We start from the raw sequence: 23,197 nt of genomic DNA on the forward strand, positions 1-23,197 counted from the left end.
AACTATCTTTCTGTTGAAAAAAAATTGTTAGAAGCAAATGGATATACATTTTTAATATTATAAGAATTAGCAAAGCCGAGGCGCCAATGGCGGGCAGTGGAGATTACTGTGGAGTTTTAAATTGCCCTCACAAAGAATGGCCAACTCAGGTGTTCTCAAACAATTGTCAATAACTGTGAGTTCCTGAGGCCAGATCCTCCCATTAATGACTCCATTACGCTTGGTTCTCATACAAGCCAGGGGTGGCTTCCCACAATTAGTTATACTATATCTATACGACATTAGAGTATAACTGTACTACACTAATGTGAGTTATAGCATAACTATGGCTATAATATAATAAATGTTAACAACTAACACTTATTGAGAATTTACTCTGTGCCAGATGCTGAGTTACTGATGTTCTCTTGCATATTTAGTCCTGTGGCAAATCCCATGAGCTAGGAACTAATTTACAAATGAGGAGATTCAAGCTTAGAGTTTTAATCAACTTGTCCAGGATTATGCAAATATTCAATGGTGAGACCTGGGACTCTCTGGATAAATGCTGCCCTTCCCAACTATTTAGGGGTTGTGTGCTGCTAGGGTCAGAATCTACCTACCATCTAATCCATGGATATCTGTTATGAATGAGCAGTGGTTGCTCTTTAGCTTTCTGTGGAAGGCAGATGCCCCCACCCATCTCGGCCCCTGGCCAAGGTATTCATGCCCTGATCCTCAGAATATTCTATTACATGGCAAAGGGAATTAGATTGCAAATGAAGTTCAGTTTGCTAATCAGCTAGTCTTAAAATAAATTATCCACATGGGTCCAGTGTAATCTTAAAGGTTCTAAAATGTGAAAAGGGAAGGAAATGGGTGGCAGTAATATAGTGTGAAAAAAACTTAAATAGCCATTGCTAGTTTTGAAGATGGAAGAGGCCACATGCTAAGGGATGATAGAAGCCTCTAAAAGCTGGGAAAAACAAGGAAACAGATTCTTCTAGAACTTCCAGAAAGGAACACAGCCTCACCAATTCCTAGATTTTAGCCTAGTCACACCCATTTTGGACTTCTGACTTTCAGATCTGAAAGATAAGTTCATGTTATTTTAAAATTACAAAATGTGTACGACTTTCTTACAGAAGCAATAGGAAACTAATACACTTTCATTATCAGATAAGTCCAGTCCTTGTCCCCACTCCCTGACATGCATCAGACCACTTTGGAACATAAGATGACTCTCCCTTCCACTATATTTACATCATGAAAACAACCACCTTTGGGAGCACAGCTATTTGCAAGGCCCTCATAATAACTTCTTTCTTGAGAGATGGAGAAAATGAGAAGGTATATGAAGAGGGAAAAAATTAAATGGAGTGATTGTATGTATGGCTTCAGTTTTTGCTGGCTATCTTTCTTGCTTTGCTCTTCTTATGACAATACTAAATGTTTCAATATACAGCATAGTGATGCTTTAATCCTTAACAGGTATCCACACAGATTGGAATGATATAATGCAGGGACTGTTTAAGGATCTGCAGAAGATGTCAATTTGTCTTGTCATGTGTATATGAGACATACAACCAGGCCAGATAGAAGCTAATAACTCTGAGGCAGATTCTTAAGAATGGCCACCTATATTGGCACATACTTCAACTGGCATTATGGGATTTCATATAACTGCAAAAAATTTGTTCTGCTCCTCTGCAGTGTTCTCCACCTCATGTTCTCTCCTTATACCTTTCTTATACTCCTGTGATTATTTGAGGAAAGAAGGATCTATCTGTATGTAGTTTTATGGTGTATCTTTTGTTGTTTAGGACAACTGTAAATTAACTAGAATTCTTGGCCCTTGAATTTGTAGAGGAACCATGTACCTAAAGTGTAGTCAAACCTACTCAGACCATCGTAATAAACTGTGTGAATAGACTCAGCTCTGACTCCAAGCTATTCATCATTTCTATTTCCGACAAAGTCAGATGAAGGACTGAGAAGACTAAACAGGAGGAAAGTTCTAAAAGTAAGCAAAATCAGAACCCCTAAAGGTTTCTCCCTAAAGAACAGCAGAGGACTCCTAAGTACATTTTTAATAATGCTCAATCCAAAGCTGGATACTTAATCTCTTATCACCATAGACTAGCTCTTACTGCAAAGTAAATTGGATAATAAGTAAGTCATAACTATCACTTATTCAGCATTCACTGGGACTAGGCACCATATTAAGTCCTTTACATAATTAGTTCATTTAATTTAACAACAACCAGATACATAGTTATCTTTATTAGCCCCTCTTTAGTAAAATTTTAAAAATCACTGATCCTTGAAGTGATTAAATGACCTGCCAAGATCACACAAATGGCAAATAACAGAACTTATAACAAATAACACAAATCTGTTGCCTTTGTCTTGGTTTGTTTCTCCCAGCAGCAGACCCTGAAATGAGGATTTAAGTGTGAGTCACTTATTTAGGAAGTGATCCCAGGAAGCACCAGCAGGTGAGCTGGAAACAGAGACAGGGAAGAGAGAGCATTCAATAAGGATGCATGGTGGAGCAAGTTACCACAGTGGACAACTGGATTTCAGTCCTAGTAGGAAGACCTCAGCACCAGTGTATATATCTCAGTGTTATCCCACCTGATAGGGTAGGGAGCTGGGGTATTTATGCACCAATTCCCATTGGTCAGGGATTGAGGACTGTTCCTCTCTCAAGCAAGTATGAATGCTCCCACAGACAGAAAAAGTGTTCTTGTACAAAGAATGGCCTGTGTTTGCAAAAAGGAGCTGAAATTAAAGGATGCAATTAGAACACCCACAGCATTTCTTAACCACTACGTGAGTCCAACTACTGCCAGGTCACTTGTAGGACCCAGAAAGTTGTATCCCCTTGTGTAAAAACCATCCCAAAGTAACGGTTGTTGGAGTCCTATCTTATTGGTTGCTTAAATTTCCACTCAGAATGCTACAGTTTGGCCAATGCATTCTTGCCAGCTAAGTACTAAGAATATTTTCTTGCATTTTCTACTGTATGAAGCTTCAGTGAAACAGCCCATCCTTAGATTGAATCACTGGGTACCACAAAACAGACTCTCCAGCTATTTTGCAGCCTACACTAAGGAACCAGATCCAACCAGGGACCAACAAATTTGTTTTCCACCATGACTGTGCTGCATTTTGAGGAAAGGAGCAAAAGACTCTGTGGGTCACTTGTGCAACATTGGGAAACGTATCTTCTGGGCAGAATGTATTAATTCCCGGAGCATTCTAAGACCTCAAACCCTGGAGCGGCTTTAACTCCTTGGAAAAGTCAGCATCTTCTTTCAGAGAGTTGGAGAAATCAAGACTAAACTACTATTTCCATCAACCTGCTCACAGTACTGGAAATTACATATGATCTAGACTCAAGAAAAAGTTTCTCAAGCTTTAGTGTGCAGATGAGGCATCTAGGGGTCTTGTTAAGAAGCAGACTCTGGAGGAGGTTCAAGATGGCGGACTAGAGGACGACTGCATTTCATGTTGCTCCAGGACTCAAGATTCAAAAGAGGAGATAGCGACTTGGGACCAACTCAAAGCCGCCGGGTGAGTTTCTCCCATAGGGGAGGCGTCCCCGATGGGGCAGTAGCCCCGGAACGCAGAGAACTTTGTGAAGTAGAGTTGCTCGGCGGGTCGCCCCTCCCCCGCCGGAGCGGTAAACACGGACAGCGAAGCGGAGCGAAAAATGGCGGATTGAAGTTTCCAGGACCGCGGGCAGATTCTCTAACCTAAGGAGACTCGTCTGCGAAGGGTGAGGCCCAGGAGGGAGGTCCGGGCCCCTGGGAACGTTGCCTGCGAAGGCTGCCCTGCCCAGGCGGCAAGACACACCTCCCCCGCTGGAGCAGTGAACTCAGAAAGCGGGGAACTTTGCAAAGGAGGTTGTGCGACACACCGCTTGGTTTTGAAGCCATCTGCCAGGGCTCCAGTGGCTGCCAGAGAAAGAGTGGCTGCCAGAGAAAGAGAACGCTGCCTGCGAAGGCTGCCCTGCCCAGGCGGCGAGTTGTTTGGATCCAGCAACCGCCTGAGCAACAGGGAGGGGACTGCCCAGAGGAGGTGGAGGTACGCAGTGAGTGGCTTGGTCTCCAAGCGCCCACACAGAGCACCGGGTGGCTGTCTGGAGGAAGAGACGAGCGACGGGTCACTGGGGCTTGGAACATATGTACGAGGCTCCAAGTGACTGGTCAGAGGGCGGGTCGCATAGCCAGGCGATTAGGTGCATAGCAAGGTCCGGTCCAGGGACCTAGGCACCTTTTCTTGAATGAACTACACAGAGACAAGCTGAGGGGCGAAGTGAAGGTTCTAGGACTTCAGGCAGCTTCTCTAAGAAGGGACAACCTAAGGAGACTGGTCTACGAAGGGTGAGGCTCCCAGGCCCAGGAGAGCTACACAGAGACCAGCTGAGGGGTGGAGCTAAGGTTCCAGGACTTCGGGCAGCTTCTCTGAGGAGGGGCCACCTAAGGAGACTCGTCTGCAAAGGGCAGGGCTCCTAAGCCCAGGAGGTAGGTCCAGGCCCCTGGAAACGTTGCTTGGGAAGGCTGCCCTGCCCAGGTGGTAGTTGTGGACTGAGGGGAACCTCTAGGAGGGGAACTGACTAGTGAGACCTCCCCACCGGGTGGGTCTTCCCCGCCGAGTGAGGTTTTCCCACAAAGACGGTAAAACCAGAGACACAGGCCCAAACAGGCAGTGCCTCAGCCCGCAGTCTAGTTCCCCATTGGATGACCATTGGTCAACAAGTAGAGGCACCTCTGCCCTCTAGCAGGGAATATACCCCACCTGAAGACCACCACCCCTAGAGAGGCAGCTACCTAGGGGAACACCGAAGTATCAACTTCCTCTAAGACTTCAGGCTACTGAAGGATAAGAGGGGATACACTAGCAATCTTCAGGGACATTATAAGTCAATAGAGGAAATCTGCAACATCTCTGCAGTCCACTGATACCTGAACAATATGAGAAAACAAGGGAAGAAAATGCCTCAAACAAATCTGGATGTTATATCAATAAAATCCAATGACAGCATGGCAGAAGAAATGTCAGAAAGGGAGTTCAGAATGTACATAATCAACATGATAAGGGAAGCAAACGATGAAATGAAAGAGCAAATGCAGGCATTGAATGAACGCACCAATAGACAGTTAAAAGAGCAAATACAGGAAGCAAAAGACCATTTCAATAAAGAGTTAGAGATATTGAAAAAAAACCAAACAGAAATCCTTGAAATGAAGGAAACAATAAACCAAATTAAGAACTCCATAGAAAGCACAACCAATAGGATAGAACACCTGGAAGACAGAACCTCAGATATTGAAGACAAAATATTTAACCTCGAAAACAAAGTCGAACAAACAGAGAAGATGGTAAGAAATCATGAACAGAATCTTCAAGAACTATGGGATATCATGAAAAGGCCAAATTTGAGAATTATTGGGATTGAGGAAGGCTTAGAGAAACAAGCCAAAGGAATGAACAACCTATTCAATGAGATAATTTCAGAAAATTTCCCAAATCTGAAGAACGAAATGGAAAATCAAGTTCAAGAGGCTTACAGGACTCCAAATACACAAAATTACAACAGACCCACACCAAGGCACATTAAAATGAAAATACCTAACATACAAAATAAAGACAGAATCTTAAAGGCTGTGAGAGAAAAGAACCAAATTACATTCAGGGGGAAGCCAATACAGATATCAGCAGATTTTTCCATCCAGACCCTAAAAGCTAGAAGGGCCTGGAATAACATTTTTCAAGCCTTAAAAGAAAATGGATGCCAACCAAGAATCTTATACCCAGCAAAACTTACCTTCAGATTTGATGACAAAATAAAATCCTTCCATGATAAACAAAACTAAAAGAATATACAAAAAGAAAGCCAGCATTACAGAACATTCTCAGCAAAATATTCCATGAAGAAGATATGAAAAACAAAGAAGCAAATCAGCAAAGGGAGGAGATATCCTAAAGGAACTCTCAAATAAAGAGGAACCAAGTTGTGTCAAAAATAAGCAAATAAATGAATAAAATGAGTCAAATGACCGGGAATACAAATCATATCTCAATAATAACCCTGAATATTAACGGCCTGAATTCATCAATCAAAAGACATAGACTGGCAGATTGGATAAAAAAGAAAGATCCAACAATATGTTGCCTGCAAGAGACTCATCTCTTAGAAAGAGATACCCATAGACTAAAGGTGAAAGGATGGGAAAAAACTTACCATGCACATGGACCCAGCAAAAAAGCTGGGGTATCCATCCTCATTTCAGATAAAGTGGACTTCAAGCAAAAGTTAATCAGAAGGGATAAAGAAGGACATTTCATAATGCTTAAGGGAACCATAAATCAGCAAGACATAACAATCATAAATATCTATGCCCCAAACAGTGACTCACCCATGTATGTCAAACAAATCCTTCTCAATCTCAGAAATCAAATAGACCACAATACAATAATACTAGGTGATTTTAACACGCCTCTCTCACCACTGGACAGATCTTCCAAACAAAAATTGAACAAAGAAACCATAGATCTCAATAACACAATCAATAATTTAGACTTAACAGACATTTATAGAATATACCATCCAACGAAGAGTGAATACACTTTCTTCTCAGCAGCACATGGATCCTTCTCTAAAATAGACCATATATTATGCCACAAAGCTAATGTTAGCAAATACAAGAAGATAGAGACACTTCCTTGTATTTTATCAGACCATAATGGATTGAAACTAGAAATAAATGAAAGAGCAAAAAACAGAAATTACTCCAACACCTGGAGATTAAACAATATGCTATTATATGAGGAATGGATAACAGAAGATATTAGGAAGGAAATTAAAAAATTCTTAGAGGTAAACGAGAACAAAGAAATATCGTATCAAAATCTCTGGGACACTATGAAAGCGGTACTTAGAGGAAGATTTATTTCATGGAGCGCATTTAATAAAAGAAGTAAAACTCAACAAATAAACAACCTAACACTACAGCTCAAAGCCCTAGAAAAAGAAGAACAGACCAACACCAAAAGTAGTAGAAGACAGGAAATAGTTAAACTCAGAGCTGAAATCAACGAAATTGAAACGAAAGAAACAATACAAAAAATTGACAAAATAAATAGTTGGTTCTTCGAAAAAATAAACAAAATTGATAAACCTTTAGCCACACTAACAAAGAGAAGACAAGAGAAAATTCGGAATGAACAAGGAAATATCACAACAGACACTAGTGAAATACAAAACATAATTAGAAGCTATTTTGAAAATCTATATTCCAACAAAATAGAAAATTTCGAAGATATCAACAAGTTTCTAGAGACCTATGAATTGCCTAAACTAAACGAGGAGGACATACACAATTTAAATAGACCAATTTCAAGTAATGAAATAGAAGAAGTCATCAAAAGCCTACCAACAAAGAAAAGTCCAGGACCTGATGGTTTCTCAGCCGAGTTCTACAAAACCTTTAAAGAAGAGCTCATTCCAATACTTTTCAAAGTATTCCATGAAATAGAAGAGGAGGGAACCCTCCCAAACTCATTCTACGAAGCCAATATCACCCTGATACCTAAACCAGACAGAGACACATCGAGGAAAGAAAATTTCAGACCAATATCCTTAATGAACATCGACGCAAAAATTCTCAACAAAATTTTAGCAAATTGCATACAAAAACATATTAAAAAGATAGTGCACCATGATCAAGTGGGTTTCATCCCAGGGATGCAAGGTTGGTTCAACATCAGGAAATCAATAAATGTAATTCACCATATCAACAGACTTAAAGTCAAGAATCACATGATTATTTCAATAGATGCAGAAAAAGCATTTGATAAAATACAGCACCCCTTCATGCTCAAAACACTAGAAAAAATAGGGATAGTGGGAACGTTCCTTAACATTGTAAAGGCCATCTATGCTAAGCCCATGGCTAATATTATTCTTAATGGTGAAAAACTGAAAGCATTCCCCCTAAAATCTGGAACAAGGCAGGGATGCCCTCTCTCACCACTCCTATTCAATATCGTCCTTGAAACTCTAGCCAGAGCAATTAGACAGACCAAAGAAATTAAAGGGATACGAATTGGAAAAGAAGAACTCAAACTACCCCTATTTGCTGATGATATGATTATATATTTAGAGGAACCAGGAAATTCCACCAGAAAACTCTTAGAACTCATAAGTGAATTCAGTAAAGTAGCAGGATACAAGATCAATGCTCATAAATCCAATGCATTTTTATACATAAGTGATGAATCTTCAGAAAGAGAAGTTAGGAAAACTACTCCATTCACAATAGCCTCGAAAAAAATAAAATACTTGGGAATCAATCTCACAAAAGAGGTGAAAGACCTCTACAATGAGAACTACAGAACACTAAAGAAAGAAATTAAGGAACACCTTAGAAGATGGAAAGATCTCCCATGTTCCTGGATAGGCAGAATTAATATTGTCAAAATGGCCATACTACCAAAAGTGCTATACAGATTCAATGCAATTCCAATTAAAATCCCAATGATGTACCTTACAGAAGTAGAACAAGCAATCATGAAATTCATCTGGAAGAATAAGAAACCCAGAATTGCTAAAGCAATCCTTCGCAGGAAAAATGAAGCAGGGGGTATTGCAATACCTGAACTTCAACTGTACTACAAAGCAATAGTAACAAAAACGGCATGGTATTGGTACCAAAATAGACAGGTAGATCAATGGTACAGAATAGAGGACACAGACACAAACCCAAACAAATATAATTTCCTCATACTAGACAAAGGGGCCAAAAATATGCAATGGAGAAAAGATAGCCTCTTCAATAAATGGTGCTGGGAAAATTGGAAATCTATATGCAACAAAATGAAAATAAACCCATATCTCTCACCGTGCACAAAACTAAACTCAAAATGGATTAAGGACCTCGGAATCAGACCAGAGACCCTGCATCTTGTAGAAGAAAAAGTAGGTCCAGATCTTCAACATGTCGGCTTAGGACCAGACTTTCTCAACAGGACTCCCATAGCACAAGAAATAAAAGCAAGAATCAACAACTGGGATAGATTCAAACTAAAAAGCTTTCTCTCAGCAAAGGAAACTATCAGCAATGTGAAGAAAGAGCCTACAGAGTGGGAGAAAATCTTTGCCAATCATACTTCAGATAGAGCACTAATCTCCAGAATCTATAAAGAACTCAAAAAACTCAACACCAAGACTACAAATAATCCAATCGACAAATGGTCTAAGGAAATGAACAGACACTTCACAGAAGAAGACCTACAAACAATCAACAAACATATGGAAAAATGTTCAACATCTCTAGTAATAAAAGAAATGCAAATCAAAACCACCCTAAGATTCCATCTCACCCCAATCAGAATGGCAATTATCAAGAACACAAGCAACAACAGGTGTTGGCGAGGATGTGGTGAAAAAGGTACACTCATACATTGCTGGTGGGGTTGCAAATTAGTGCAACCACTCTGGAAGGCAGTATGGAGATTCCTTAAAAAACTTGGAATGGAACTACCATTTGACCCAGCTATCCCACTCCTTGGCCTATACCCAAAGGACTTAAAATCAGCATACTACAGAGATACAGCCACATCAATGTTCATTGCTGCTCAATTCACCATAGCCAGATTGTGGAACCAACCTAGATGCCCTTCAGTTGATGAATGGATAAAGAAACTGTGGCATATATATACAATGGAATATTACTCAGCCATAAAGAATGATAAAATTATGGCATTTGCAAGCAAATGGACGAAATTGGAGAATATCATGCTAAGTGAGATAAGCCAATCTCAAAAAACCAAAGGAAGAATGATCTCGCTGATAAGTGGATGATGATACATAATGGGGCGTGGGAGGGGTTAGTTTTAGGGTTAGAGTGAGGGTTAGGGAGGGGTGCAAGAATGGGGGAAGGAAGGACTGTATAGAGGGAAAAGAGGGATGGGAGGGGTGGGGGGAAGGGGAAAAAAATAACAGAATGAATCAACCAACATCACCCTATGTAAACGTATGATTACACAAATGGTATGCCTTTAATCTATGTACAAACAGAGAAAGAACATGTATCCCATTTGTTCACAATAAAAAAAAAAAAAAAAGAAGCAGACTCTGGGCTGGGGGTGTAGCTCAGTGGTAGAGCACTTGCTCTGATTCCATGGACCTAGAAAAGAGCTTAAGACTCTGCAGTCTGAGGAGCTCCCAGCTGATTCTGATGCTATTGTGCAGGACCACACCTGGAGCAAGCAAGCTTTGTCCTCAAGTGTGTCACAAAGGCTTTCTTAAGCTAATCCTGGAGAAAAGAAAATATTTCTTCAGCTAAGAGAGTTACCATGAGGTCAAAAGTCCAAGCAAGCCAAGAATTTGAAGTGGTTAACAAAAGCGAAGAAGAAGAACCAAAATTCTATCTAGCAGCAATTCAAGGTCAGGAGGAGAAAGAATCAAGAATCTAGTACTTGCTGGAAAGCGCTGAGCACTGCCCTTCTGTAGAATCAGGGTTCATGAGGTTGTCTGAATGGAAGGTCAAACATATAAACATTGCTTACACTCCTTTACAAGTCATGACCCTTTAGATCTCTAGGTACAACTTGGGATCCTCCACGAGATCATATTTAAACAATAGTTAAAAATACAGAAACCTTGCTATAATGAGCCTTTTATATGCACTGACTCATTTTAGTCTCACAACTACACAAAATGGCATCTTCCCCTTTTTTATAGATGAAGATACAGAGGCAAAAGTGGTAAAGTGACTTGCTTAGAGACAAGAGCTAGTTAGAGGCAGAGCTGGAATTTTAGACCAAGAAGTCTGTCCTGGGTGAATACTTTGGTTCAATCCAGAGCTAAGAAAATCTGTACCAAAGTATTTACCCAATATGCTTTAAAATATAAAAGAACTTTTCTGTGCACCAAGAATATTCTCACTAATTTCATGGAAAGGAGATTCCATAAATATGACTTTCAGAATATTTGCTTTGCTTGCCAATGTTAGCCATTATGATTTTTCCCCAAAAGACTAAACAAGGGAGGGGGAACAATCCTCCTTATCACTGTCATAAAAAAAAATTTCTTTATCATTTACATTTAAATACCTACTACTTAATATCCGATATTTGGGCTGACTCTTAAAGGATTAAACTAGATATCGCCAATGGAACAAGAGAAGCAATGAATGAGAAACACTAAAAAATAGCATTCATTCATTATCATCAGTCCATTTATTAATTTATAAAATATCTGTTGAGTACCTACCATATGCAGATGTGGAAATGTTTCTGATGAGCAACCCACAGAGTAGGGAGCCAAAAAGCATCTCTAACTGGACATGATGGTGCATACCTAAAATCCCAGGGACCCAGGAGGCTGAGGCAGGAGGATCACAAGTTCAAGGCCAGCCTCAACAACTTAGCAAGATCTGTTAAAATTTTTAAAAGGAATGGGGATGCAGGGATATAGCTCAGTGGCAAAGCTCTCCTGAGTTCAATCCCCAGTAAGCACTCCCCTCCCCACTAAAAGAACACATCTAAATGCAGCTGGAAGTAGGTTTTTAGAAGCCCCAAATGACAAAAGAGAAGCCACCAACCACACCAGGAAACATATGGAAAGTAGAGGCAGTGGAGGCAGGCATTCCAGCCCCAACCTCCTTCATTTGAGAGAGAGGGCAGAGAAATGGGCAATGAAGGAAGCCCTCACACAAAACCCAGGCCCTCAGCGGAAGCAAAAATTTACAAGAGGAGACAAATGAGGAAGATGCAGCAGAAGGAACGGTGTTGTCACTGTACAGTAAGAACAGAACAGAAATAAGCGTCAGATTCTCAACCTCAAGAAGACGCATTTTGAACTACACCCAACCTGCCCTTCTTGGAAGATTCTGGTGCCCGTGCTTTCTGGTGCTTTCTTTTCTCAAGATCATATCTACAGTTTTCACAGAACAAGCAGGCTTGCTGATATTATCAGGGCTTTGAATTAAGGACAGGCACAGGCTCAGGCTTGCCAAGTAAATTTGTCATCCAAGCCTGATTGTAGTTTTCTACACATTGTTGGATTATTCGAGATGTTTAGTAATCAGTAATCCAGTTACCCATGCCTGTGAAAGACAAGGCCTGTTGTACCAGCCCTAGAGCATAGCCTCCACATTTTCATTTTCGATAGTTAAATATTCCCAACCATCTTGTCAGCTCCATCCTCTCAGTCCTCCACAAAGCAAAGGAAACCTCCCTGGTGAGTCAGATTTTGTGGTGAGTAATATTTAAAGCGTTGTTGATGCTCAAATTTACTGTGGTTACAATTGCATAGGATGTCATTATGACTTTACGGCAATGTTGTACAACAGTACAGTGTGTGCCTTGACAGTGTCAAAATCATTCTTTTATTTGAATTTCCATATCTCAGCGTTTTCTTATAAAACAACATAAATGAGTTCGTTGGGGGACTTTTTTTTTTTTTTTTTTAACAAGTCTGGCATTAGTTTGCTCTCTGAGAGAAACAAAAACCTAGTCATTCTTCCCTATTTCTCAGAGGTGTTGTAAGGATTAACATAATGCCAGCAAAAGGGAAGTAATAAGTATTACTATTTAAAAATCCCCTGCAGATGTTAGCATGTGGCTTGCTGAAACAGTACAATCCCACGAGGTCTACAGAACAAAAATCACAATCCCCTGAATCCTACAGGTTTGCAACTGACACACAGAGACTTGCAGAGCAAGACCTGCAGAACCAGAGAGGAAACTGCCCAAGCAAGGCTAACGTGGGTACAGAACTCAGGCTGAGTGAAGTCATCCCTTTCCCTGTCCAACTTCTGTAATTCTAGGTCAGTGAGTTTGTCCCTCCCAGGGGAAAACCAAGAGGGGGGAAAAAAAAAAAAAAAAAAAAAAAAAACACTGATTTTTTTTTTTTCTCTCTACTCAGAGAACACAGTATGTGGACACTGGGGTTTTGTGAAGTTCACCAAAAGCCTCTTTCCATGGAACTTGCCATTCAAGTGAAAAATTTCAAGTCACAGTTTTGGAGGCAAAATTCTTTTTGGTTTTATTGGAAAAATGCATAAAATGTATCATGTCACTTAATGGCTTGTTTTCATGTTCCACTTGTTATTAAAAGAATGGAGAGAAACTTCTCTTTAGGACTAGTGGCATTCATTTTAGAATCAGTCCTATACAAAAGTATATGTGACCTTTTCGATGAAAAAAAAAAAAAAAAAAAGCCTCTAGATTTACAGATTTTTTCCAAGTCTTAGAATATCCATTTTAAAGTAATTGCTACTGGGCTGGGGAGATAGCTCAGCTGGTAGAGTGCTTACCTCACAAGGCCCTGAGTTCGATCCCCAGTACCGCAAAAAAACAAAACAAATAAAGTGACTGCTACTGTAGTTCATTTGTTTCATTTCTATACAAAACTTCCAAATTTCAAGTTCAGAAAGGAAAAACATCCCTTAAGTAGGAATACTTGTATTGATCATCTCTTTGTCCATTCAGAGGCTAATATCCTGGGGTAGATGGAGAAAAGGGAGACAAGTTCCTCCAATTATATGGGTTCTTTCAACATTTTAGACACTCAGTCTACAGCATAAGTGAAAATAACACAAGCGAAGGTAGATGTCCCTTGAAAATTTGAGCTACTTTTTGTTTCCTTGGCTGCCATCTAGTGGTCAATGATAAAACATGCTCCCGAAAACACCTGCCTACCTTTGAAACAAAAAAAGCCTGGTTGGTTAAAGAAATGTCGTAGACAGTGGGCAATTATCCTTTCTAATAATTCTTACTTATATCTAAAAGTGGTCTTTCCTTTTATGAAAAGAGAATTGATCCAATAACCCAGTATTGATGTATCCCTAATATTTGCACTTGGACTTTGACTGGAAAGATAGAGAAAAGAAGGTCCCTGCCTTCCATGGAGGAGAAATATAAAAATCAACAATGAGGCTTGTGACAAGTGCTTAAAAGAAGAATAGATGAGCCATGAGGGACACCAAGGAGGAAGCCCCATTATTGACCAGGAAAGTTTGAGTTGAAGTTTGAATGATGAGTGGGAACTCTTCAAACAGACTACAGGAAAAGAAGCATATAGGAGAGTTTGGAGGCTGTGTTGGAGAACACTGAGAAACTATGTCAAAAAAATATGCAGAGGCTAAATTAGGAAGAGCCTTGTGAGATTGTATTAGGTGCCTGTTATTATAACAGATAACTCAGTGGCACACAACAATCAGCACTTATTTCTCACTTGAGGCTGCAGGAGGACTGGGATAACTATGTCCTACCTGTCTCTTATCTTTACTGGGACCAGTGGACTAGACTGGGGATGTTCTTTTCATGATACTAGCAGAAATAAAAAGAAAGAGTAAAAATATGTAAGGTCTTTTTCAGCCTGCAGTTGCATGAACTAGCAAGCTGTTTCCTCTTTATACTTAATTAGCCCAAGAAAGTCACTTGACTAAACCCTAGACAAGAGGCAGAGAAATGTTGTCTACCTTTTTAGTAGGAAAAACAGCAAAGTCATCTAATAAAAGACTCAAATGAAGGAAGAATGGGAAATGGGTCTCATAATGCAATCTGTCACAAGTTCCATCTTGGAAATGTTGGGTTTGAGGTACCCATGGATTTGTCTAAAGAATTGGAAGGTTGGAAAAACATTTTCTAACCCAAAACAGAGATCCAGCTTGGAGTTATCCAGGAGCCCTAAGAATCCCATGCAAACTTCTGGGCCCCATCTCACACCAAGGCAATCTCTCAGTAGAAACATCAGGAGTCTGCACGCTAACCAGCTCCCTAGATGATGTTTCCTGTTCACACTGAGGGTGAAGACCACTGGCAAATAAATGACAAAGTAGAGAAAAGGATAAGAGGTGAACATCAAAAAGAACACTGGTAGAAAGAGAAAATGGCTCCCACAAGGGACACTAGAAATAGTGGGAAAAGAGATAACAGAAACCAAAGAAGAACTCAATGAAAAATTGATATGAAGCAAATAGGAAACAAGAATCACAGCTTGCTGGCTCAATGTGGTTTGAATGCACGGTTCTGCCTTAAAGAGAGCAAAGTGAGGAACACATCCTGTTCATAATAAGGAGGTCTGTGCAGTGGGAAACTAATCTGATAGACTGATTAATATGTAAAATGAGCATTTATTTGATCAAAAATCCTACAGCTAATATTCCACCTCACAGAAGAAAAACCTCGATGTAGAAGGGCAAATGTGCAGGGAAAATGTAGGGGAGTTGGGATGCAGTTGGTTTTATTTTATTTTATTTGGGAGGGGGGGGTATTAGCAAAAAAATGGAAGCAATTTTGACATCTACCAATAGAGGGATAGATGAATAGATATGACACATTCAAGCAACAGACTATTATTAAACATTAAACATTAAAGACTGCTACAAATGCCAAAACTTATCAAATCATGCACTTTACTTGTATCTCACTTACACCTCCTCAATAAAGCCATTTTTTAAAAAAGAAAAAAAAGAAAAAAAAAAAAAGAAACCAATGAAAAATGGTGTCCAAACACCAGAGAAGAGAACACAATGCCATTCACATGTCAAATAGAACAGGATTGGCCAGGAAAAAGTCTATAATCATAAAAGCCCCATATATTTGGCAATAGAAGTACTTTATGAATAGGAAACAATGCTAATGTCAGGGATATCATTAGGCTTGTTTTGCAGATAAAAAGAAAAAAAATGGCATGAAATAAAATGAAAATCTGCCATCTCTTCCATTTCTTTTTTCACAGATCCCATGTTATCATTACTACTGATCAATTCCATAACTAAACTGATGTATAACCCAAAAAGTTAGCCTCTGGATAATTATTAAAGAAGAAAAATGACATTTTGTATCTGATGATTCACATATGATGCTAAATATGATTGATGAAACACTAAAAGGGGGTTTATCACTAATATGTAAGACCTTATTTACTTTAATAAAGAACTCTTCCATCATTTCTTCATAAAGTACACTAAGTTTTCTTAAGCAGATCAAAGGATGTCAAAGAGTGTGTTATAGCTAAGTCTTGGATTTCCAAGAGAACTTTCTAGAACATAATGCTCCTAGTCACATGTCACATACTTTTTCTGAATGTCAGGGCCCAAGATCCACTGTAGTGGGTGGGTGCTGGGGACAGGTTGTGAGACACAAAGAAACCAGGGGTCTCTTTGCACAGAGGTTCTGAAACTGAGCCAGAAAATTCTGATTTATCCAAGCCTTCTCCTATTTGGATGAAGGCACATTTATTTGAATGCACTTTGCTCAAATGACTTGATGATTCAAACACACACACACATACCAAACAGCTAATTTGATAGGCAAGATCATCCACATGATTTCTCAACCCAAGGTCAACCATCTACATCAAATTGCAGACCTTGCAAATATTTTACAAAGGAGGAATAATTGTCCTACCACCTTATAATTTTGAAATAAGATAGGAAGATGTCAAACATCGAGCCTTGCCAGGAGTGGTGGTGTACACTTGTAATCCCAGGGGCTCAGGAGGCTGAGGCAGGAGGAGCCTGAGTTCAAGCCAGCCTCAGCAACTTAGAGAGGCCCTAAGCAATGCAGTGAATGCTGTCTGTAAATAAAAAGGAAACAAGCCCCACAACATAGGAAGTGAGATTCCCCACCAGCTAAGCTGCCACACCATGAAAACTTAGCTAAACCCTAACATACTTGTCTGAACAATAGCTGAGTGATAGTCATGTATATCTCTCAAAGGTCATTTTAACCTGGCAACAAAGCTTTAGCTCAAAAGATGCATTAAATGTAGAATTTCAAGCTCTCTAAGGTAGCAGAAAAGAAACTGGTAAGAGCCTTGGAAATCATGCTTCTCTGGTGGAGGTTGACTCTGCCTACTCATACAAATCCAGCTATTCATCTCAAGAGAGATAAGTTTTACTAGGAAACTAGGAAATAGAGTGTTCTCTCTTCCCCGGCATTCTCTAATTTCAACTTAGTTCTCTGAAAGTTCAAGTCTGAGTGTGAACCTCAATTATCTGACACCTTCTCGAGAGAGAAAATGGGGGAGAAAAAAAAAAAAACCTTCTCATGACTCAATTTCTTTCTCTCTCTCTCTCTCTCTCTCTCTCTCTCTCTCTCTCTTTCTCTCTCTCTCTCTCGATTATGTAAAGATATACAAGACCTAGAGAAGCTCCTGAGAGATGCTATCATCTATGGTCAGCCTCGAACCCGCAGAGCTTGGAAAAAGATTCTCATCCTGGTAGAGGGCATCTACAGGTATGTTAATAACCACAAGCATTTTAACATCCACAGCAAGATGATCAATGGGGAAAAACTGACCTTTCCTAGGTTAATGAAGAAACAAATTAGGTATGGATAGTATGAAAGAAACTAAGACAGGGTTATTTATGGGAGTTGTCAGTCCTTGGGTCTCCCATATTTTTGATGACTTATTACATATGGTGGAACACCTTGGAGGTTCACATGCTTCTGAAGCCTTCCTCAGAAGTGTTCTCATAATTACTTTGTGTTGATTCTTTCCACTACCTTTGCCTGCCCTGGGGTTTCAGGCATGTGACTGAACCACTCAACATCAGAATGTTCCTTGCCTTTACTCTGTAATAGATGTTTTAATGGGTGTCCCCAATACTGCTAACTAGATAGTACATTCAACCACAGCTGTTTGCTGAGCTTGGCTAACTTCAAGTTCAGTGGTTGGCATCAGAATACAAAGGGCTTTCTCCAGAGTTGAGGGAGGGAGGATGGTAGTGTGATGATCTTAACATTTGAATATATGTTCAGGATCAAGTTTTTCCACCCCCTTTTAACCTGAGCAAATGCTCAGCTATTCATAGCTGTATTTTTATATTGCAGGTTGTCATTTAAATTGCTTCATTCTCTACCTCAACCAATTATCGCTGCTAAAATGAAAATTGTATCCAAGTATTTTTTGCTGTTGGGTTTCCTAGTCCACAGATCAGGGAAATATTATCTCAGAATACCCATTCCTACCTAAATCAAGTCCCAAACAATCCTAATGTTAGAGTATGCAAGGGAGAAATTTCCTGTGAGACAATGATAGAGAAGTGAAAAATATTTAAAAAAAGAAGAGCTGTTTAACCTTCCAACCAGGAGGAGTGTGGCTGCAAGGGAGACTTAAAAACAAAAGCAATGTTACATTCAGCTGGCTAGTATGATCATTCCCTGAGTGCACGTTGTTTCTCTTACATAACTAATGTGTTAGTCAGCTTCATGTTGCTATGACCAAAATATCTGACAATACCAACTTAGAAGAGAATAATTTATTTGGGGCTCACAGTTTCAGTGGCTCAGTTCATGGTTGGCCAACCCCATTGCTTTGGGCCTAAGTTGAGATGAACCATCATGGAGAAAGGCAGTGACAGAGGAGAGCTACTCACCTCAAGTTGGCCAGAAAGCAGAGAGAGAAGGGAAGGGGCTGCAGGAAAGACAAACCCTACCAGGATACAACCCCAGTGAGCCACCTCTTCTAAGCATGCCCTACCCGCCAACAGTTACCCACCAGGTTAATCCATTCGAACCAGGATGGACTGTTTAGTTTACAACTCTCATAATATAATCATTTCACCTCTGAAGATTCCTGCATTACCACGGAGCTTTGGGGACACACCTCAGATTCAAACCATCTAACTGAGTAACAAATAACTGAAGAAATATACCACCATCCCTTTTGGAAATAAGAAGCAAATTCTCCCAGATTTAAAATAATAATGGTGAACATGGTATATGTCTATTTTTTTTAAACTAACTCTAGTACTTGCTACCCAATGTACTGCTCTTCTGGATATTCCCTGTGCTACTGTGGCAAAGGTGGCATTTTAAATTTCTCATAGCCCACTTCCTGCATCACCTAACATTACCTCCTAAGGTCAGCCCCAGCAGTGTGGCACTAATACAGATGCTAAACTAGTGGTCCTCAACTAGGATGATTTTGCCCCTGTCCCCAGTGCAGGCACTTTTAGCAATTTTCAGTTGCTTCCATTGCAATAGGATGCCACTGTTCTCTAGTGGGGAGAGGCTAGGGTAGCTGCTAAGCATTTTGCAATGCACAAGACATCTTCCCTCACAACAAAGAATTATCTAGCTCAAAATGGCAATAATGCCAACGTTGAGAAATGCTGCTCTAGAATAATCAACTCTTCACTGGTCCTAAACTTGCTAATTTTAAGAAGCAATCTTGCATTTACTCTGTGTCATAACTCAAGTAGAGATGTTTCTCCTTGTGTGATTTGTGCCAGCTGGCAGCCTCAGAAGGAAGCAGACAGCCCTTATCTAAACACCTGTCATTCAGACTTGGACTAGTGGGAATACATATTGGCTAAGGAAAAGCACACTAGGCTTCTCCTTTAACCAGAGTAAATGAAATCAATTACAAATAAACAGAACTTGACTCCACTGAAGGAAAATTAAGTTTCAAGCACTTTAGCCATGGCTGAAACTAAGAGGAACAACAACATTTTAGTGTCAAATATTGTCATCAGTTACACAGAGAAATCATTCCAGTTGAAGAACTTGTTAATGGCTATGTGGGCCTGTGTCCTATCATATCAGAAAGGCAGGCAATCCAGGTGTGGACTTCTGGCTCCAAGCCAATGTGTCATCAACCTATAATTTAGATCACTGATGACATCAGCAATAATAACTTCTCAGTTATCCATTGCTATGTAACAAATCATCCCAAAGCATGATGGTTTACACAGCAGTGATTTGTTATTCTCCATTCTACTGTGGGTCATCTGAACCAAGTGGGCAGAACTTCTGCTTCAAGTGTTTTCTTCCTGGGATTGCATTCAACTGAGAGTTCGGCTAGGACTTGAACATCCAAAATGATCTCATTTACACATCTAACCCTTGGTATCGGCTGTTGACTTGGGAGCCTTATTCTCTTTCATGCGATTTTTTCTGCATGTATTCTTTTTCCATTTGACTATTGAGCCAGAACTTCCTTAAAACACAACTGGCTTCCAAAAGAGCAAAATCAGAAGCTGCCATCATGTTAAGGGATTGTCCCTGAACTTGTGTCAAATCACATCACACACGGCCATCCCAGATTCCAAGGTGAAATAGACCTTGCCTCTTATTGTATTAGTTGTGTGTCTTTTTTTTTTTTTTTTTGACTCATTGTACATAAATGGGGTACAACTTTCATTTCTCTGGTTGTACACTCAGTAGAGTCACACCATTTGTGTAATCATACATGTACATAGGGTAATGATGTTTGTCTCACTCTATTATCTTTCCATCCCCCCACTTCCTCCACACCCCTTTTTTTCCTCTATACAACCCATCTTTCCTACATTCTTGCCTCCCCCACCCATTATGTATCATCATCCACTTATCAGAGAAATCATTCGTCCTTTGGTTCTTTGGGATTGGCTTATTTCACTTAGCATGATATTCTCCAACTCCATACATTTACCTGCAAATGCCATAATTTTATTATTCTTTATGGTTGAATATTCATTGGGTATATATACCACAGTTTCTTTATTCATTCATCTATTGAAGGACATCTAGGTTGGTTCCACAATCTAGCTATTGTGAATTAAACAGCTATAACTATTGATGTAGCTGCATCACTGTAGTATGCTGATTTCAAGTCCTTTGGGTATAGGCCAAAGAGTGGGATAGCTGGGTCAAATGGTGGTTCCAGTCCAAATTTTCTAAGTAATCTCCTTACTGCTTTCCAGAGTAACTGCACAATTTGCAATCCCACCAGCAATGTATCAGTGTACCTTTTTCCCCACATCCATGCCAACCTTATTGTTGCTTGTATTCTTGATAATAGACATTCTAATTGGGGTGAGATGGAATCTTAGGGTAGTTTTGATTTGCATTTCTCTTATTACTAGAGATGTTGAACAATTTTTCATATATCTGTTGACTGCTTGTAGATCTTCTTCTGTGCTCATTCTTCTGTGCTTCATCTTCTTCTGTCTGCTCATTTCCATTTATTGATTGTGTTATTTGTATTCTTGGTGTAAAGTTTTTTGAGTTCTTTATAGATTCTGGAGATTAGTGCTCTATCTGAAGTGTGTGTGACAAAGATTTTCTCCCACTCTGTAGGCTTTCTCGTCACATTGTTGATTGTTTCCTTTGCTGAAAAAAAAGTTTTTTAGTTTAAATCTATCTCAGTTATTGATTCTTGCTTTTATTTCTTGTGCTTTTGGAGTCATGTTAAGGACATCTGGTCCTAAGTCAACATGATGAAGATTTGGACCTACTTTTTCCTCTATTACATGCAGGGCCTGTGGTCTAATTCCTAGGTCCTTGATTCATTTTGAGTTGAGTTTTGTGCAGGGTGAAAGATAGGGGTTTAATTTCATTTTACTGCATATGGATTTCCAGTTTTCCCAGCACTATTTGTTGAAGATGCTATCTTTTCTCCATTGTATATTTTTGGCACCTTTGTCTAGTGTAAGATAACTGTATTATGTGGGTTTGTGTCTGTGTCCTTTATTCTGTACCATTGAACTACCTATTTTGGTGCCAATACCATGCCATTTTTGTTATTATTGCTCTGTAATATAGTTGAAGGTCTGGTATTGTGATACCACCTGCTTCACTCTTCCTGCTAATGATTACTTTAGCTAGTCTGGGTCTCTTGTTCTTCCAAATGAATTTCATGATTGCTTTCTCTATTTCTATGAAGTACATCATTAGGATTTTAACTGGAATTGCATTGAATCTGTACAGTGCTTCTGGTAGTATGACCATTTGACATTATTAATTCTGCCTATCCAAACACATGAGGGATATTTCCATCTTCTAAGGTTTTCTTTAATTTCTTTCCTTAGAGTTCTGTAGTTCTCATAGAGGTCTTTCACCTCTTGTTAAATTGATTCCCTAGGTTTTTTTTTTTTTGAGCCTATTGTGAATGATGTAGTTTTCCAAATTTCTCTTTCAAAGGATTCATCACTTATGAATAAAAATGCATTAGATTTACAAGCATTGATTTCATATCCTACTACTTTGCTGAATTCATTTATGAATTCTAGAAGTTTTCTGGTAGAATTTTTTGGATCCTGTAAATATAGAATCATGTCATTGGCAAATAGTGATAGTTTGAGTTCTTCTTTTCCTATTTGTATCGTTTAATTTCTATGGTCTGTCTAATTGCTCTGGCTGAAGTTTCAAGGACAAGGTTGAATAGAAGAGGTAAAACAGGACATCCCTGTCCTTCCAGTTTTTAGGGGGAATGCTTTCAGTTTCTCTCCATTTAGAATGATGTTGGCCATGTGCACAGCATACAAAGCCTTTACAATGTTGAGCTATGTTTCTACTATCCCTATTTTTTCTAGTGTTTTGAGCATGAAGGGATGCTGTATCTTATCAAATGCTTTTCTGCATCTATTGAAATAATCATATGATCCTTAACTTTAAGTTTGTTGATGTGATGCATTACATTTATTGACTTCTGGATGTTGAACCAGCCTTGCATCCCTGGGATGAAACCCACTTGATCATGGTGCACCATCTTTTTAATATGTTTTTGTATGTGATTTGCTAAAATTTTGTTAAGAACTTTTGCATCTATGTTCATTAGGGATTTTGGTCTGATTTTCTTTCCTCTATGTGTCTTTGTCTGGTTTTGCTATCAGGGTGATACTAGCATCACAGAATAAGTTTGGAAGGGTTCCTTTTCCATTCATGAGGAGTATTGGAATGAGTTCTTCTTTGAAGGTCTTGTAGAACTCAGCTGAGAATCCACCTGATCCCAGACTTTTCTTGGTTGGTAGGCTTTTGATGGCTTCTTCTATTTCATTACTTGAAATTGATCTGTTTAAATTGTGTGTGTTCTCTGGATTCAGTTTGGGCAGATCATATGTCTCCAGAAAACTTTGATGTCTTTGAGATTTTCTATTTGTTTGGAGTATAGATTTTCAAAATACCTTCTAATTATGTTTTGTATTTCAATAGTGTCTGTCCTGGTATTTCCTTTTTCATCACAAATTTTAGTAATTTGAGTTTTTTATCTCCTTCTCTTCATTAGTGTTTCAGGTTTATCAATTTTGCTTATTTTTTCAAAGAACAAACTTTTTTGTTTTGTCAATTTTTTGAATTGTTTCTCTTATTTCAATTTCATTGATTTCAGCTCTGATTTTAATTGTTTCCTGTCTTCTACTACTTTTGGTGTCAATCCATTCTTCTTCTACTTGGGCTTTGAGTTGTAATGTTAGGTCGTTTATTT

At 39.3% G+C, this 23,197-nt stretch overlaps 1 protein-coding gene across 1 annotated transcript in view; it reads left to right on the top strand.

Annotated features, from left to right (window-relative positions):
• Nucleotides 1–23,197, top strand: part of Sptlc3 (serine palmitoyltransferase long chain base subunit 3) — a 158,071-nt gene that overhangs the window by 83,739 nt on the left and 51,135 nt on the right. Inside the window, exon 7 of the mRNA XM_047541702.1 lies at nucleotides 17,139–17,244. Within this exon, the coding sequence (XP_047397658.1) occupies nucleotides 17,139–17,244 (106 nt within the window). The remainder of the gene's footprint in view (nucleotides 1–17,138; nucleotides 17,245–23,197) is intronic.

This window comes from Sciurus carolinensis, chromosome 2, assembly GCF_902686445.1.
Source record: "Sciurus carolinensis chromosome 2, mSciCar1.2, whole genome shotgun sequence".
NCBI classification, from domain to species: Eukaryota; Metazoa; Chordata; class Mammalia; order Rodentia; family Sciuridae; genus Sciurus; species Sciurus carolinensis.